The sequence below is a fragment of the Rattus norvegicus genome, chromosome X (genome assembly GCF_021556685.1).
Source record: "Rattus norvegicus strain SHRSP/BbbUtx chromosome X, alternate assembly SHRSP_T2T, whole genome shotgun sequence".
NCBI classification, from domain to species: domain Eukaryota; kingdom Metazoa; phylum Chordata; class Mammalia; order Rodentia; family Muridae; genus Rattus; species Rattus norvegicus.
Window position 1 is genome coordinate 35,653,461 of NC_141554.1, and position 18,840 is coordinate 35,672,300.

An 18,840-nucleotide genomic window follows, 5' to 3' on the forward strand; every position below is an offset into this window, starting at 1 on the left:
AAAGTGATGGAATTAGTTTGAAGGTGATTTCTAGTGCTAAAATTCTGTCACTCCATGAGGTGGTGTGATACACATATTAATTGTACTAAACTATGCTATTTGCACTATTTAGTCAACTATGGTTTATCATAGTTTGTAAAGATCTTGCATACCTTAAATCTAGGTATGTCTATTATAGGCACACCATAGGAAAAATACATCTTATACAGTTCATATTTTTTCTAACAAGTGGTTTCTGGAGCTCATAAAATACACTGCTCATTCAAATAGACACTGAGTAGCAACAATGTATAGGAGAATCTCTGCATTTGAAAGAATTGGTTCTTTGAACAGCACGGGAGGCATATTATTAACAAATACACCAATGTGTCAGACCACAATGACCATGTACAATCATGTTACCATTATCCAAAGAATGAATATGGCCCTTAAATATAATAGAAATGTTCTGACCAACATCATTCATGCAACATAACTCCCTCAATTCATTGCCTTGTATGATAGTCAATATTGTTAATTTGACAAGATCTTGACTCACCTACGACGCAAGCTCCTCACCTCCCCAGGCACTCCTGTGAGGGATTAACTGGTGTAGGTTAGCCTCTGTGCCTGTCTGTGAAGGAATAGCTAAATGAAGTTACTTGACGTCGGAAGACCCACCTTACTTGTGCGTGCGTTATTCATTGAAAAGGCAAGTGGGCTGAGTAGCTGCACTCATCATTCTGCCGCCCGTGGTCGGAGTTGATCAGCAGCCTCAGATGCTGTTGCATGGCTTCCTTGTTATATGCATTGTACCTTCAAACTGGGAGCCAAATAAATCCTTTCGCCCTCAAGTTGCTTTTGTCAGGGCATTTTATCATAGCAACTCAACAATGTAACTAAGACAACATGCATCCTCTATTCTTTTTCTAAACCATACTTACTATTGCCCATGATACTGCATTCTTCTCCAGAGCATAATTATTACTTCTCTTATCCATTTGTGGACTTAAGAAGAGTTCATTGTCTTTGTCCCAAAAGGCATTCATAGTTGGATTTGTTATCATAATTATGCAAATTGATTCAACATTGCATAAACGAGTGAAATATGAGCTCCCAAAGGAAGTTTGCTTTATTTTCAAACCAAGTCCATTGCTTTGCAAAGTCTTATCCAAAATGAGTCACTTAGAAAATAGTTGCCAAAATAATTAATGGCAATAAACTATTAAAGTTTTATGGGGTGAGTGATGTGAAAGGATTATGCAAAGACCAGTGTCGTGTGGCTTCATGTCTCATTTTACTTTAAAAATATCTCAAACTGGTCGTTCGAAGCCAGTCATTGGCTATGATTCATGTAGGGTAAACTTCAATGGACCCCAATCCCAATTGGGATTTCTTGGTCAAAGAAAGACCTCGACTATCCACCAGAAACTTAGCAGATCAACAAATGAAGATGGCGAATACATTTAGGACACGGAAATGGTACTTTATAGGATTTCACTTTGGCATTTCCAATAAAGCAACCAACTACTTGATACCGGATGTCACTGTCTTCTAAAATGCCCTAGGGAGGCCAAGTGGTTTGGCCAACAGCTACTGTTAGAACAAAAATATAGTAAAGAATCAATTACTTCTTGTTTGTCACGAACAGTCCTTGGTGGACTTGTTTTGAGGTTTACTCAGAATTTCAGTCTGTTTTGAAAAGAGCCTCTTTTAGGCTCCGGGTGGGCTCCGCACTAGACATTTAGTCTGAGAAGGAGGCTGCCTAGCACACGCTGGGACCATTTCCTGCCCAGTTGTGACAACTGTCACTGCCTTGGAGAACAGCCACCATCCTGTAGGCGGTCACGTGGAAGGTGCCAGCATTTTACCCAACTATAAATGAGGTCTGGCTGCTGCCTTGACAGAACCAAACAGTGCTTAAACAATTAGGGGGCTGTTTGCTCCTGTTTTTCAGGCATAACATTACTCTCTCATCTTTGTCCCCGAAATTACATACTTGTAGATCTGTACGGATTTAAGGAAGTCATTTTATAGATCTTTTTTCTCCTAATAAACTGAGGTTGAAGAGGCAAGAATGATCGTACAGTGATCACCCAGTCAGTATTGAGGGGAAACCGAGGCATGGACCAGGTCCCTGACGTCGCAGGCTTTCCTTTATTCTCTGACTTGGAACCATAAAAGCCAGAAGCAGCAGTGCTGGCGTGACTTTTGGAAATGCCACCAAGGCTGCGCCCAGGCTGCTTGAGTCAGGGCTCTTCCCTTTCATCAAGATCTCCAGATGATTTATGACACATCATTATTAAATTAAAAAAAAACACGTGTGTCTATGCGCATGTTCATACACCAAGATATGCATGCAAAAGCTAGAGGGTTTCCTCTTTCCATCTTGTTGAGGTGAGATCTTTCATGTTGTTTCTGCCTTGCTGGGCATAGTTTATCTGGCTCCATGAGCTTTGGGAAAATTCTCCTCTCTCTACCTCCCACCTCAAAGAAGAAGTTCTGGGATGACAAATGGACATCATCAAATTTATATTTTTTTAATGTGAATGGAATTAAATGCGGGTCATCAGGCTTGTATGGTGAGCTCTTTTACCAGCCAGCGGAGCCATCTCAGATGTTCCTGTAAATTTTATTTATTGTTATTATGTGAATGTATGTGTGTATGCACATGTGCTTGCCACAGTATGCTTGTACAGGTCAGAGGACACTCTTGGGAGTCAGTTCTTCCCTTCTACTTATATTGGCCATTTTTCCCCAACAAGCACTTTTACAAGCTGCATCATCTCACTGGCCCTTTTGATTTTTCTTTTCCTTTTCTTTCTCTCCCCTCACCCCTTTATTTTGAGACAGGGTGATATCGTCCAGGCTGACCTCCAAAGTAGGTATATAGCCAAAGATGGCTGTGAACCCCAAATCCTCCAGCCTCCATCTCCTAAGTGGTAAGATTGCAGGTATGAGCTACCACATGTAACTTAAATGAATATTTTTAAAGCAATAGTGAAATGATTTCATTTCACAATCATAAAAATTCTTATCAACTTGATGTGGTATTCTTTGGCCCCAACTATTCAGAAGCAGAGGCAGGAGGATGAGTTGAGCCCATAAGTTTGAAAACAGCCTAGGCCACATAGTAAGTACCTGTCTTAAACTGAAACACACTCCCTTACTGTAAAATGAGTTAAATAGTTATTTCCATCCATGTTTCATGACATTGGACTTCTTCACATACACAGCTAACAAAATGTCAGCATTTTCCCTCTGGATACATGAGCCATATTCCACAAAAGTCTTCTGAGAATTTATTGCATTGAGTCTGTTTAATTACTATGTCTTCAAGCCTATGAGCAGAAACAGAATCAAAATTGTGTTGGCCACAATGGGTTCCCATCAAATACAATAGAGTAACACTGTTATGGAGAAGCCATTGTTGTGCCATGTGGAACCTTTTAGCTGGAGAAATAATTAGTCTCAGTGCACTTACTTAGGTGGTGTATTCGATACAAACCATCCACCAACATCTTCTCATTGTGCCAAATAACCCAAGTTACTGAATAGTCCAATACAGTTCAAGCATTAATTGGCTCATTTCGTTTACATGAAACATTAGGAAGAGGCAAATCCATTGAGACAGGAAGGAGGTTAGTGGTTGCTAGGGTTGGAAGAAGGAGAGAATGAGAAAAGACTGCTAATGGGCACAGCTTTATTTGGGTGAGTAAAGAGAGGAGCAATAGATACACAAGTCTCTATCAAAACCCGCTGTCTTGTACACTTAACATGGATGGATTGGACACAAATGGTAGCTGAAACAGAGCGGAAAAGAAAATCAACTGACTGGGCAAGAAAAACTCATTTTCTCTGCAGATGCATGGAAATCTGGAATTGTATAAGCAGCCACTGTTTTAACTTTTTGTTTTCTTTAAAATTAAAAAAAATGGCTTCAAGTGCAAACGCAAAGGGGCTTTTATTTCTACAATTTTTATCTATTTTATCATCAGTGAAGTAACTGATGTCAGGGTTAAGAAGCGATGTGTGCATAAGAATCAAGAGAATGGGCCAATGGGCAGAAATTTCCCAGCATTAACTCCTTTGAATTAGTGCATTCACGAGGGTACATTGAATAATTAACAACATCTGGAAAAACAAAGCCAGTTCATGACCCTATAGTATATTTACTGGAAACATAAAGGAAGTCAGTGTGTCTCCTTTCTGGCATGAAGGGAACTTACTTTTTCACAGAAACTACAAAACTAAAACCAGGGCTGCTGCCAGAGCCAATGGAGTATGCACAAATTAACATAAATTGGCAATTGCTATGTAGAACCAGTAATTGTCCAAGACACAGAGTACTTCGTGAGAGCAGGCTTTTGGCTTGGATATTTGTTTCCACGCCCACTTAAAAACAAAGCCCACCTCCCAGTAAAGAGCAGAGCACCTCGGATACTACTGGGCAGAAGGTGTTAGTGTGTTGATTCTGTGCTCAAATTCAACATCAGAGTATCAGTGTCTGGAGTTCCAACACCAGAGATTATTTCATATCAGCAAAAACTGTGCTTTCCTTAAGCCTGCAGTCTGTGAAACTGCAATTATCTTCGACAGCCAGAGTTGCTAAAGCAGCTACAAGCTGCCCCACAACCCTCATCTGACTTTTGGGTATGAATCTCATTTGAAAGGAAGACTGAGTTGTAAAAACCAGAGTTACAATGCCACTCAGTTCTGCTCTTTCCAGAAGAATCTTACCCTAGCTTTCCTCTAACTTTTTGGGATGCATTTTTCTCTATTTTGATCACAGTAAAATTTTAAAATTGTTTAAATATAAAGTTATTCTCGGTTTTCTTAAATGGATGTCCTTACCCTCTTCCCCAAAATTTAATCAGAAAAATAAAAAGTCACACCCTACCCCCACTTAGAGGAGGGACTGTAGTGGCAAGTACTGAGGACTTGCTTGTGACACCCAAGCTCCCCTGGCTGTTAACCTTTAGTGGGTAAGCCCACTTCTTTTCACATTAGAAATGTTTCCGGGGGGATGGGGCGGGGGGCGGGAGGGAGACTTCTTAGTCCTCGTGGCGCTGTGGCTGGAGCTGTCACAAGAGAAAGATAATGAAACAGAGAGAAACCCCTTTCTCAGACACAGTTCTGAGAGCCGCCGCACAAGGCTCATTTCCAAGGCACTTTGAGTTTTCCTCCCCATGGTGTGTGTTTAGGAACATGTTGCTGATGGCAGCATGTTAGGGGGTGACAGACGGGATTCTCCCACCGCCTAACACCCACCTCCAGCCAGGTTAAAGATTTTCACTTCCCTGAGCATAGAAGTCTTTCACTGTTGACAGTTTCCCCAAATTCCCCAAGTGGAAACCCACTTCTCACCAGCTCCATCTGCTCAGGGGTCCCACTTAGGCAGTTGGAACAGGGGACAAAGAGAGACTCCTGTTGTGTCTCATCCTGTCTCCTCCCATCCCTCCCCACTTCACTGCTTTCCAAAGATCTGGGTTCCAAGAAAGGAGCATTCTTGAAAGATCCTGGCTTTAGCGGGTACGGATATGTTTCCTTGAATTTCAGGAGAACTAGAGGATCGCGGGGCGACATAGGACTGGACTCGAGGTTGGGAGGTCGGGTGACAGTGAGATCGTCCCAGGAAATGGGCAAGAAGCCACTCTCTACCAACCCCTTGAAATAAAGCAGGAGCCCACAGTCCGGGATGCGCTGCCCGACCCTGCTTGCTACCCTTCGTAGGGCCCCGCTCTCTAGCTCCCGCGCTTAGCCCGCGCCACGGTGCAGTGTAGGTGCAGCGGGAGTGGGGATGTCCCTGCGGATGGAGCAGAGAGGCGTACCTGGGCGTAGCGGACACCTGCGCGGTGTCCCTCCCACCTCCAACCTCCATTCCCCTCCCGCAATGGTCTGGACTGGGTCACCCAGGTGGCTCAGGTAGCGCCACCTGAGCTGGGGGTAGGGCGGGGCGCACCCTTGTGCGAGACCTGGGACGCGAGGCCGTGGCTGTGGTGGTGGCCGTGGCGGTGGCGTGGGGCCAGCACGATCGCTTACCCATGGTTGGAGACTGGCGGGAGGGGTGCGGGCTCCGGGCGATTGGGCTCCCCGGGGACGCAGGATAGCCGGTGGCACAAGTTTGCAGGTCTGGCGGGCACGTGCGTGGGGCCGGGCTCCGGGCTGGCTGCGCTGGGCAGAGCTGGGCTGGCCGCTTGGCTCTTCGCTCCTGGCCGGGGTGGGAGCGCCGCGCAGCTCCGCCTGCACTGGGGGCCGGCCGTGCCGAGAGGGGCCCTGACGTCAGCGCCGGGGGCTTTGTGCGCCCGGAGCGAGGGCCAGGCTGGGGCAGTGGCGGTGACCGAGCTGTTGTAAGCTTGTAGCTTTCACTGAGACCCTGGAGTGAGGGGCATGGAAACTGGAGACGCAGGGGGGGGGGGGGGTGGGGGTAGGTGCAGGAAGAGGAGGGAGGCGTTCTAGTATTTTGGGGGCGTGAATCTACATCCCAGATGAAAACTAGTATGGTCAGTGAAGGGGGTGCTTGAGGTCTTAGCCACCACCCATTGTGCAGATAAAGAAACTGAGGAAGGGGGGGTGTCACTGCTCCAAAGATTGGGCAGATCTGCCTCAACCTACATTCCAGAATTCTCTTTTACAGCTAACAAGTGTGACTTAAGCCATTGGACTTCAATGCTAGTGTTAATTTAGAATCGCCTATTTTCTCGGGGCGTCTGTGGGTGGGTTCTAGGATAAGGCTCCCACACCTCTCCAGGTGATTCATCCTGTTGATATGAGCCCTCAGAGACCACCAACTGGAGTTAGCTGCCGATAACAAGTGACATGGAGGAGCTCAGGTGCCCCCCTCCAGTCTTGGGTGGAATCAGATCTGGAGGTGTCTATAGTTAGTTAATCAGCTCTCTAGATTCTTGGAAGCCCACCCCGGTAAGCTCTTGGAGACCACAGATTTATGCCAGCCAGGCTCTTCAGGCCTTGCACTTGAGCCTTTAAGCGAATTAATGGTTTAACTGTGTCAGCCATTTAAATTCTTTCTGCTTCTTTAGAAAGAGAAGAATCTTCCTGTCAACAGAAGTATTAGAAAAGCCATAAGACCCTGGCAGTTCCTAAGGCTGATGTTCACCGGGAATATTTTATGTTGTGTTCCTTTATGGTTTTGGAAATACAGCATGATACTTGAACAGAGGGTTACATAAACAGTAACACTAGATAGTGCATTTAAGGGACATTTAAGCCACAAGAGAGAGGCTTTGGGATTGAGAAAGGGAGGAGGAAGCAAACATTTCATCTATTGAAATTTATTGGATTAGGAAAGATTGTATCAAGGCAGAGCTCTAGAAAGCCTAATAATATTTTACATAAAAGAACAGGGATTTGTGCTAGGCGGATCACTGGCTCATTTTCACAATCCCACGGGAACAGTCATTCCTCCCCAATCTTCATGCAGTTAATAAAGCAGCAGGGATCTCACAGGTTTCAGTTTTCCTATTACCAGAGAGTAATCCCTTTGAATGAGCCCTGAGTGCATCCTTATGCAGGAATCCAAGCACAGGTGCTTACCTCAGGCTGCCTGTGAAGAACACAGTGGTCTGGGCGAAGACAGAGGAATTCATACCAAGTCCTGGTTGGAGGAAGAGCCCTTTGGTTAGTTCTTACATCTCAGTCGACTCCTAGGAAGCAAAACACGCCACACCAGGATTTGGGCATTCACAGTCAGAATACTCTAGTATATGTAGGGCTTCTAGAAGCTACTTGAGGACCGAGAGCTGGAAAGTTTTGTACACAGAGATGATAGTCAACACTTTGGTCTGCTACCATGACATATTGGATTTTTTTTTAAACCACAGAAAAAGAAAGAACAGCTGTCCAAATATTGGAGGTAGTTACAATGGGATGCTATAATTAAAAAGGAAAGTCACCTTATCCTAGAAACATTCCTTCATTTTGCAAGTGTTGTGGATTGATTTCACGAAGCCACTGACGTCAAAAGTCTTAAGAAAAGCTGGGGAAGACAGAGTACAGAAGATGGACTAACCAGCGTGTTTGAATTCCCTTCCTTAAAATAAAACTAATGTTCTCATGTTAAATAACCACAGTCTTGACAAATTAAAGCAAGATACACTGCAGGTGGGTGAACAAATTGGGCAAGGCTTTCTGGAAAGCTGCTTGGCAGTGTGTATAAAGAAACTTAAAACTATCATTGCCCCTGACCTAGTAGTAAGTCCTCTCCTGAGACTCACGCCTCAGTAAATAATGATAGTTAAAGTCAAAATGAATGCAAAAGGATGTTTATCAGATTGTGAGATAAACTAGCAAATAAAACAACAAAACAGAAATGGGAAAGCAGCCATTGTTCAATTCTCAGGACGTGGCTGAAGAAAGGTTTTTGCTGAGTTAGCTCCCAGCTTCTCAACTAAAATAGGTTTTGTGACCCTGGCCCCCAGCAGTCTCTCCCCATCTCCCTCTCCTTCTCCCTCCCCTAGAAGCCCCAGAGACATAAATTTAGCCATCTCTGGGGAGTTTTTTGCATTACAAATAGGTAGGAGGGCGTGTCTCTGTCCTGCCCACCCTGCTACTGTTGGAGATGTCTCCAAGCTGTGGGACTACTGGTCTGGGGAACAGGGGATAAATGCAAGGCCTTCTTCAGGGGTTCATCCTGAGGTTCTCTTTTAGGTCTGGTATCCAGCTGGGCTGTGGCTTAGAGAATAGGGGAAAGGGTTACATCCTGTGGGCAGGTCTTAAAGAGTCTGAGGTTAGAACTGAGGACACAGACACACAGAATGAACAACAGCCTGGGGGCTCTGTATTTCAAAGCTGACTAAAAACACATTCTGCCTTTAAAACATAGGTCATTTCACGCTGCTCCTATGAGTCATAGAAATTGGCAAACAATTTTTAATGTGGTTTGTATTGAGCGTCTCAATCTGGCAGTTTAGGCCATGTCTGTCTCCAGGGCTAGGAGCTTTCAAGTGATAGTCTATGGTTTTGCACCATGGCCAAGTTTCCCACATGTGTGAGGTTAGATCACAGTTCACAGCAGTGCATCAGGAACTGATAACAAATGTCCAAGACCGTGACTAACTTGACAGAGACTATAGCTAATCTGACAGTGTCTCCTCACATTTGCAGATACAATTTTAAAACGAACCATTCATGCAGCTCCAAGCATATTTAACTAACCCGTCCTGGCTTCATTTGTGTTACTATGATAAACTATAATGACGAAAAAAGTAATTTAGGAGAGAAAAATGTATTTGGTTTACAATTTTGGGTTACAGGCCATCACTGCAGTGAAGTCCAGGCAGAACCTAAAGCATCTCATCCATAGTCAAGAGGAGAGAATGAACAAATGTAGGAGTTCTGGCTTGCTCACTCTTAGCTAGCTTTCTCCTCTTTTGTCCTGTTGAGGATTCTCTGTCTAAGGAATGGTGCTACTCACAACAGGCTAGGTCTCCACACATTATTTAATTATCAAGACAATCCTCCACGGCCATTCCCACAGGACAAGCTGATGTAGATAACTCCCCTTCCCCCTGGTATCCTAAGTTGTGTCTAGTTAACAGTTAAAATGAATGAGCACACAGGCTATTACTTGTAAGGACAGAAAATTATCTCTTCCTACATCTTCCCGTGGTCTCAAAACAATGAATTTGGTATGTTGATACAAAACAAAAACAAACCCAAAACACAGCTGTCACTTCAGAGGACATAAAACAGTTGATTCTGGACCAAGATATGAATGATCTTGGTCAGGGAACAGATTCCGGTTACCTCAAACCAGTTTTGTGAAGTTTTTAAAGTAAAAAAAAGGGGCTGGGGATTTAGCTCAGTGGTAGAGCGCTTGCCTAGCAAGTGCAAGGCCCTGGGTTTGGCCCCCAGCTCCCAAAAAAAAGAATACTTTAAAGTAAAAAAAAAAGTCTTAAGCCATTTTTAAAATGAGACTTAATTTTTATTATGTTTTGTGTGAGTGTGTGTATGTGTGTATGTCTGTGAGTGTGTGTGTATGTGTGTGTATGTGTGTGTGTATTTGCATGTGTGGGCACATGCATATCATGGTAGAGGACAACTCATAGAAGTTACTGTCTCCTTCCACCATGTGAATCTTGGGGATCAAACTCTGGTAGGTGATCTGGCTTGGCAGAAAGTGCCTTTCCCCAATGAACCACTTCACTGGCATCAAGACACTTTTTAAAATATATTCTAGGGAGCATTAGGTGGTCTGGTTACTATAGCAAAGAGGGGGAGCTCTCTCCTACAGGCCCCAGATGTTATCTGATGACATTCTGAGCTTTAAGGTTGATGAAAGCCAAGGGTATGTTTGTCCACTCCAAGAGGATCTCACCTAAAAGTCACGAGGATGTTAGATAAAGCACATGGATAGGCTATTAAGGGACCTAAGGAGACCCCAAGATAACTTAGCTCTTAACTCACCCACAATATTCGTGCTGCTCCATGCTCTTTTAAGCTCTAATCAATCAGCCTTTGTTGGAGGTTCAGAGTAAGGTTCTTCTTTGAGAGAACATCAGCTCACAATGTAGACTAACATTCCGGGAAAAAAAATATCTCAAGCTGGAAGAAGCTTCTTTGACTGTTATAAAAGTCAGTTATCATTTACAGAATTACAGGACTATTTTAAAAATATCTCAGCATCCTGGGTTGGACTATTGCAAGCCCTCTCTGCCTGCCTGCCCAAATTCTATCTTCAGGAAAGGAACTCTGAAGAGTATATCCATCCCTCGCTGGCGAAGATAGAATTTTCTCTTGTCTCAGGCTGGAAACATTCTACAAGTATGTTTTCCTGGTTCTTTTTAGCTGTTGGTTTCTCATGGTAAAACTCATAAAACATAGAATTGTACTTTTTTTGAGTCAGGGACTCTCTACATAGTCCTGGCTATTCAGCAACTCACTGTGTAGACCAGGATGGCTTCGAACTCACAGAGCTCTGCCTGCTTCTGTCTCCCACGTGCTGGGCTTAAAGGCATTTGCCACTATGCCTGGCTAGAATTAGACATTTCAAGGTAGAACTTTCTGATACTTAGCATATTTACACTACGGTAGAAATACCAACAGTAGCTCCAGTGAACTTTCACCAGTCTAAGGGCAACCACATACTAATTAAGCTGTTGTTACCCCATTACTCCCTTCCCTTATGCCTTAACCACTACTAACCTACTTTCTGTTGTATGGAAAGTCTGTTCTCATCTTCTAGATGTGTCATAGTGGTGAAATGGTACATATGGCCTCTGTGTTTGACTTCTTTTGCTTAATGTCACACTGTGGCATATGCCCACACACCATTCCACTCATAGGGCTTCATATTTCCCATTGTATAAGTGTCACACATTTTCTTGACCCATTCATCTTTCAGACATCAACCTTTCAGCTACTGTAAACAATAGTCCTCTCAACATTGGTCTACAAAGAGCTGTTAAAGTCTCTGGTTTCAATTCTTTTGAGCCTATTGGAACTGCTGGATCATTTGCTCAGTTCACAAAGCCTTAGACAACAGCAGTGCCTTGGATGTTATCATCAGTAGAGAAAGGCTCTAACGTCTTCACCTCCTTGCCCGTACTTGCTCTTTTCTGTCCTTTTCCTCACAGCCATCATGGTGGTGGACGCAGGTATTTTTGTAGGAAACTGTATTTTCAGTTCTCCTTGCTATGCCCAGGCTGACCCTTGTCTCTTACTGCCTGTCCCAATTCTCCCTGCTCTAGCATTACAGGCCTAATGTTTCCTTCCAGTGTAGGACTGAGCACTCTGTCTGGTTAGGTCTCCCTCTGCATCTGGCACTTACCTTGAGCATCACACCTTCTCCCTACAGTCCTGTCTGACCTGTAGGCTGGCACATTGGCATTTCACTGTCCTAACCCTGCCAGGGTTACAATTCCACTTTGGATTAAGTACCTATGTAATTAATATATGTTGTCCTCTGTCACACCATGATCTCTGGTACTGCATAAACCAGGCACAGTGGTATATACCTGTAACTCAAGCTCTGGGGTGGGGGGCGTGGGACAAGGAGGAGCAGAAGTTCAAAGTCATTCTTGGGTATATAGTAAGGTGGAGGCCAGTCTGGGCTACAGGAGACCCTGGCTCAAAAAAAAAGTAAAGAAAATATTCTCTAAATTCAAGTCTGATTTCTTCCTTCCCTAGGACTCTGCTCCTCTGATAATCAGTGGTTTTTGTTTGTTTGCTTGCTTGCTTGTTTTTCTCTATTATGAATCACGCCTTTTTTTCTTCCTTTTTTTCATCATTATTAACTTGAATATTTCTTATTTACATTTCGATTGCTATTCCCCTTCCCGGTTTCTGGGTCGACATCCCCCTAACCCCTCTCCCTCCCCTTCTCTATCGGTGTTCCCCTCCCCTTCTCTATCGGTGTTCCCCTCCCCTTCTCTATCGGTGTTCCCCTCCCCTTCTCTATCGGTGTTCCCCTCCCCTTCTCTATCGGTGTTCCCCTCCCCATCCTTCCCCCATTACCGCCCTCCTCCCAACAATCACGATGAATCACGACTTTTAATCAGGTCATTTGAGGTTTGTTGCCCCTGTACCATTCTCTTAGGAAACCCTCTTGGAAAAGTCACCCACATTTGCACACACTTTCCCCACCTCCTCCATCTCCGGAGTCCCCTCCAATTACCCTAATGCACATACGCTGCTGCTGAAATAGCCCATGTCAAGGACACATATGCCTGGCAGGAGCAAGAGAGGATGTTTGCACTGCATCCCTCCATTCTTCTGGAACAGCTTCTTATCTGAGCCTCCAAGAGCCAGGCATCCCTGTTTTCCTCCTATCTCACTGGACACAAGTTTTGCTTGTTCTTTGCTGATACTTAAACTTTGTTTCTCTCTTCTCTCCCCCACTTTCTTTCATCTTCCTGTGATGTGGATAGAACCTTGGTGTCCCATTCATACTAAACATGAACCTTACCCCTTTAACAACTAGTCAATTGTTAAAGTCATGGTGTGTGTGTGTGTGTGTGTGTGTGTGTGTGTGTGTGTGTGTGTGTGTGTGTGTGTTTGCACACATATGTGGAGGCTAGAGGATAACTTTTTTCTTTTTGTTTTTTGGAGATACAGTTTCACTATATAACTGTGGCTATCTTGGAACTCACTATGTAGACCAGACTGGCTTCGAACTCACAAAGACGTGCCTTTCAAGTTCTGGGATTAAAGGAATGTACCACCATGTGCAGCTTAGATGACAGTTTTTGAGAATTGGTTCCCTCTTACCATGTGAGTAAGCACCTTTATCCAGCCGAGGATTTCACTGATTACTATTTATTATTGTTGGTAGTTTGTGTGTGTGTGTGTGTGTGTGTGTGTGTGTGTGTGTGTGTGTGTGTACTCTCATATGTGCGCATGTGCCCCAGCATACAAATTGAGATTGGAGGGCAGATTTTTTTGGCATTCCAGGGATCAAACTTGAGTTATCAGACTTGAACCATCTTCCCGGAGCTTCCTTTTTTTTCTTTCCTGTCAGTTTCTCTCCGTAGACTGTATGCTTCCCATGACCACGAATCTTGTAAGTTTTGAACATACCCTCGAGTCTTTGTTCACTGAACGTTAATCTCCATTTGAGTTGATGCAATTTTGAAAGTGTTTAGTTTTGGTGCAAGGGATTGCACTCCAGGCCTCACACGTGCTAGGCCCATGTCTTACCAATGAGCTATACATCTAGACTTAAAAGACAGATTGTTAAAAATTCTTGTTCAGGTCAAAAATATCCTACAGTCTTGTCTACATAATCCTTTGTCATTTCAATCTTTCTATAGAGCATTCTTGCGATTCCTTCTATTACTCCCAGTGATGTTTCTCTACTGTTCCTGGCTATCTTTCTTCCTTTGCCTTGACCTCAAGTCATTGACCAGAATTCTTTTGGCATTGGTGTTTTCAGCCACCTGGGTAGTTCTTAGTGTGTGGCACACATCTCTCTGTATTGTCCACAGAGATAGAACAATTTCTGTTGTGGAAAAAGGCCATCCTCTGTTTAGCACACACAGAGCTCTAGGCTTGTGCAGCTGTTCAGCTGGGAAAGGCACCTGTTTGCAGGGTGATTTCCGAAATGCAAGTAAGCAAGGTCCACTTTCAAACCTCGGAAAGAGGAACAGATACAACAATGTTGAAGTTTATGGCATAACTCCATGTCTGGCCATAGTCTCCTGGCGAACACTGTGATTAAGGTCAAAGAGCTGGTCTAGCAAGGCTGTCTGATATAGCTTCTCCTTTCTGTAACTGCTCATGGCTCTGCTTCTCCACCTCCTGATGGCTGGGACGGGAAGTTGAGTGGCATCTTTATTCACTCTAGAAGCTTGATCCAGGAAAGCAATGATGTTGAGGGTGGGTGGCAAGCTGCCGTGATGATTTCACAAACCCTCATTCTATGGGACCATCCCTTTCTCTTAAAATACCCTCAGGTCTACTAAATATTCATATATGCACTGTACACATTGCTCAAGAGTGCCCCACGGGATTCAGCAAATGTGCAGCACATTATTGAGAGCTTTGTAGAAGAGCATGTTTCATCTCATGATGGAGTCGTGATTTAGCCATGGAGGGAACCCTCATTGATGACTGGTTGACTGGAGTCACGAGAGCTGCGCCATACTTTCCTTTTCCACATACCAGTATCAGCATATCAGTGGCAGAGTGCTTTCTTAGCATATATAAGGCCATGGGTTCAATACACAGCCTCTTCTCCCCACTAAGTTGGTAGCACTGACTAAGCCCCTTGTAGTTTTCTTTCCTGAGATTCTTACCTAATGCCTTTGAACTTATTTTGTTAACTTTTTTCCTTTTTAAAATTATTTATTGCAGGGGTGGGGAGGAGTAAGCAGTACATGCTTGCCTTTAACCCAGCACTCAGGAGGCAGAGACAGGTGGATCTCTGTCATTTCCAGGTTAGCCTAGTGTACAATAGAGTTCAAGGCCAGTTTGGACTATGTAGTGAGACACTGTCAAAAACAAATTTTATTCTCTCTCTCTCTCTCTCTCTCTCTCTCTCTCTCTCTCTCTCGGGGTGTGTGTGTGTGTGTGTGTGTGTGTGTGTGTGTGTGTGTGTGTGTGTGTGAGCATGCATGAACCTGTCCATGTATGTGTTACAGTGTGCTCATAGAGGTCAGTAGACAACTTGATGGAGTCAGTTCTCTCCTCAGACCTTTATGTAGATTCCGTGATGGAACTCATGTTGCCAGTCTTCTGCAGCAAGCACCTTCACCAGCTGAGCCATCTTGCGAGCCCTGTGTCCTCATTCTTGATTGGCAAAAGAGATACCATTAGCACATGCGTTCTGTTTACCCAGCGTTCGAAGATGCGGAGTCAAATGGAGCCTTGCATGAAGGTTTATTACTTTTGCAGTTGTCGACATGGTATTTTCAGCTAATATGTTTCCTTTATTGAATATGTTTGTTCTCTGTTGATGCTAGTATATATTGGAATGGGTTTTCAGAGATTTTTTTTCAGGAACAAAGAATCAGATAGAAACACATGGAGAGTGGCAAGCAAGATGAGAGAACTTATCAAGAAAGAGTATACCATTCTAGGGCTGGAATCAGAGTTTTCTGGTTAAGAGTTAAGAGCACTTGGTGCTCTTGCAGAGGACTTGAGTTTGCTTCCCAGAATTCACTTTGCTCATCTTCCAATTACCTATAACTCTAGTTCCAAGGGACCCAATGCCCTCTTCTGGCCTCTATGGACCAGTGGTATACACACAGACCAAGACGTGTGTGCATGCTAGTGCACATACACACATGCACACACAAATAAAAGCAAATAAGTTCTGAGGGCTGGAGAGATGGCTCAAAGGGATTGCTCTTCCAGGGCCCTGAGTTTGGTGTTCAGCACCCATGTCGGGCAGATCACAACTGCCTGCAACTCCAGTTCCAGGGAATTTGACTCCATGGGCCCCCTCAAGCTCTTATATACATAATTAAAATAAAATTCTGAGAGCTGAGGAGATGGCTCAGTGGCTAAGTGTACTTGTCGCTCTTCTGTAGGACTCACATGGTGGCTCTGTAAGTCCAATCCTAGGGGACCCAGTGAGAACAAGGTATGTCCATGCTTCACATACATATGTGTAGGCAAAAATTCACACATAAAAAATTTATTTCATTTCTACACTTTCAGTCATTTCATTACTATGTATGTAACAAAAATTAAAGTTTTATTTTAAGAAAAGAAAGAACATTATGTCAAGGGGGGAAGTTTTGAAGATCAATGCTGTAGGCAAATTTCATGTCACACAGTGTGGGCTTTTGGGGGTCACTTGCATAGCACAGGCTTTCTCCAGTGTGCTCCCATAAGTGTCCTTCTACATACAACTTCATGTGCCATATGTCTCCTTAGCAATTGAAGTCTCCACCCAAGGGGCCCATTTTAAGGTAATAAGGTGGAAGTCACCTTCAAACAGGCCCTCCAGAGTGCCTTGGTATCTGTGTCAGTGACGAGCCAATTGTCTCTGCTGGCGTGGGTATGTCCCAGCCATCCTGTTTGCCAGCAGGTTTTGTCCTATGTCCCTTTTGCAGCTTCATGTAAAGTCTTCTAGACCCCAGTCTCCAATCTGGTCTCCTACTTCACTTCGGCTCAAAGGGTTCATGGTGATGGTGACTGCAAAGTCTTCCAGGGATGGGCTAATGACGGACAGGCTTGCAATTCTGCACTCAGATGAAAGGAATAAGATGTGATCCTGACCAATTTGAGCTGTTTTACAAACTACCATAGTCTCGGGGGGATGGGAGGCTTATAAACAATAGAGATTTTGCTCTCAGAGTCCTGGGGGGCTGGTAAGTTCAGGATCAAGGCAGCAGTGGTTGCTTGGTAGAGGCTGTTCCTGGTTCACAGAGAGCCATCTCTGAATTTCCTGGGTCTTCATGTGGTAGAAATGACTAAGGATCTCTATGGAATTCCTGTTATAAGGATCCTAGTTAGCTTCCAATACCAGTGTTCTAAGGATCTCAACACTGGATTTGGAGTCACAAATGTCCAAGTCATAGCAAAGGGGCTTAGTTTCAGCTGACTGTAAAGATGGCCCAGTTTTCTCCATGGCCTCCTCTTGTTGTAAGGCTCTCATTGAATGGTTACTGAGTAAAAGGATGAGTGGATGGATGGACAGCTAAGGAGGCAGACCCAGTATCAGGCCTTATTATCGGGAGCCTGAGGCTCTTCGCCTTATCACCTTGGAAGGTTGGGCAGGCCATATGAAGAATAGCTCCTCTGTGTATTTTCTTTCCCACATTCTGTTTAACTCAGTCCCCTGTTTCAGAATGATAGCCACCTTCATTTTGTTCTTCCTTTGCATACATTTATTTATCTTTATTATGTGTTACTTTTTCATGGGAGAAGAAAGGAATCTGTCACTCAATCTGTTCCTTATGGCTTTCAAAATATCCTTTGTGTTTTGTGGCATAGCACACAGAAGGATAAAACATTAGCGGGCCAGTCAGCCAACATGAAGTCCTTTAAAAAAAAACCCAAGGTAATTGCAATTCATAATTCTAAGAACCCTCATACTTGTTTTGATTCCTTAAAATACAATTAAATTTGAGATAAAGACTCAAACTCCTTTATTCAAATTATATTGAAGTAGCTTTCTATTGCCAAACAGGTCATATTTGGGGAGCAATTTCCCAATATGTAAAATGAATAATAATGGCTTTAGAATAATCATAATTACATCCCCAAAAGGGAATTTTATCTCAGTTAATTTTTTCCCCTTTGTAGTGTTGGATGACTGATTCTGAAGTAATTATGAAGCACAGCGTTCTTTCTTGTCACTGAATGGCATGCCTATTATCCTGCCTGTGTCCTGTGTTTCCCTGCAGCCCCACATGCGTTTGAAAACAGTGGTTTTGTGATTTAAGCTTATCGTACAAAATGCCAATGCTAATCGACCTTTGAGCATGTACATCTCTGTACCATAGCAAAGGGCCATGAAAAAAAATATGTAGGCGTGCAGCTATGAGGCATTTGCTTTGCACAGTGCTAAGGGGCCCTGCGTGGGTAGCGTGAGCAGACTGAGGTCTTACAAAACCCTGCTCGTCTCTGAAAGAGCTGCCCCCTTGGCTGTGTCTTCTGAGTGTAGGCTTTCTGAACCTCTTTGCAGGTGGGAAGCTGGCTTCTGCCTTCCTGACATGTGTGTCCATTATCTTGCTGTTGGGGTAGCTGCTTAAGTATCAGATCCTACCAAGAAGGGTGGGTGATGGCACCCTGTTGGCACAATCCACTCATCTAGGAAGGTGCTCACAGGTTTAGTAGAGAGGCGAGCTTCGAGGGTAGGTGGCTACAAATCCCAACCTCGCCTACAGCTCACCAGGGGATGCAGTAGGCCTGTCCGTGTGTGGATGTGGGGGATGCTGAAGTGGAGCCAGGTGTCACACTATAGGCTTTAACAGAAGCCCCTTGCTAGCTATTCAGAACTCATTCTGGCACTGCCCTGATCATGGCACTGTGCATGACTTGAGCCTATCTGAGCTAGTGTTGTCTTTCATAGACTGGGAGAGGAACCACAACTCACTTAAAAAGTTAAGAATGCGAGTATATAATATACTCATATAGATATATTCGTGGTACAGGTTTCCTCATCCTTTACAGTATCTCCCCATTTTGAGCAGCTGGGGTCATCCTGGAGGGGCATGGTTTCTTCAAAAGGCTGTGTGTGTGTGTGTGTGTGTGTGTGTGTGTGTGTGTGTGTGTGTGTGTGTGTGTAGGTTAGAGGACAGCTTTTGGATGTCAGTTGTCAGCCTCTAGCATGTAGATCCCAAGGAAGCAACTCAGGGTGTCACGCTTGGCGACAACCTTCCTTACCTACCGAGCCTTTTCTCTTGCCTCGTTTATGTTTCCATGTTAATGGGTAGAAGTGTCAGTTAAACT

General features: G+C 44.1%; 1 protein-coding gene across 4 annotated transcripts in view; it reads right to left on the bottom strand.

Moving 5' to 3' along the window:
• Nucleotides 1-6,178, bottom strand: part of Gpm6b (glycoprotein m6b) — a 146,351-nt gene extending 140,173 nt beyond the window's left edge. For 3 of the 4 annotated variants that reach the window (NM_001431684.1, NM_001431683.1, NM_001431686.1), the window contains exon 1: nt 6,022-6,152. In NM_001431684.1, the coding sequence (NP_001418613.1) occupies nt 6,022-6,025 (4 nt within the window). In that variant the 5' untranslated portion in view covers nt 6,026-6,152. Of the gene's footprint in view, nt 1-6,021 lie in introns of all 4 variants that reach the window. The other variant, XM_087599028.1, reaches the window with a different exon arrangement.
• Between the last annotated feature and the right edge of the window lie 12,662 nt (nt 6,179-18,840).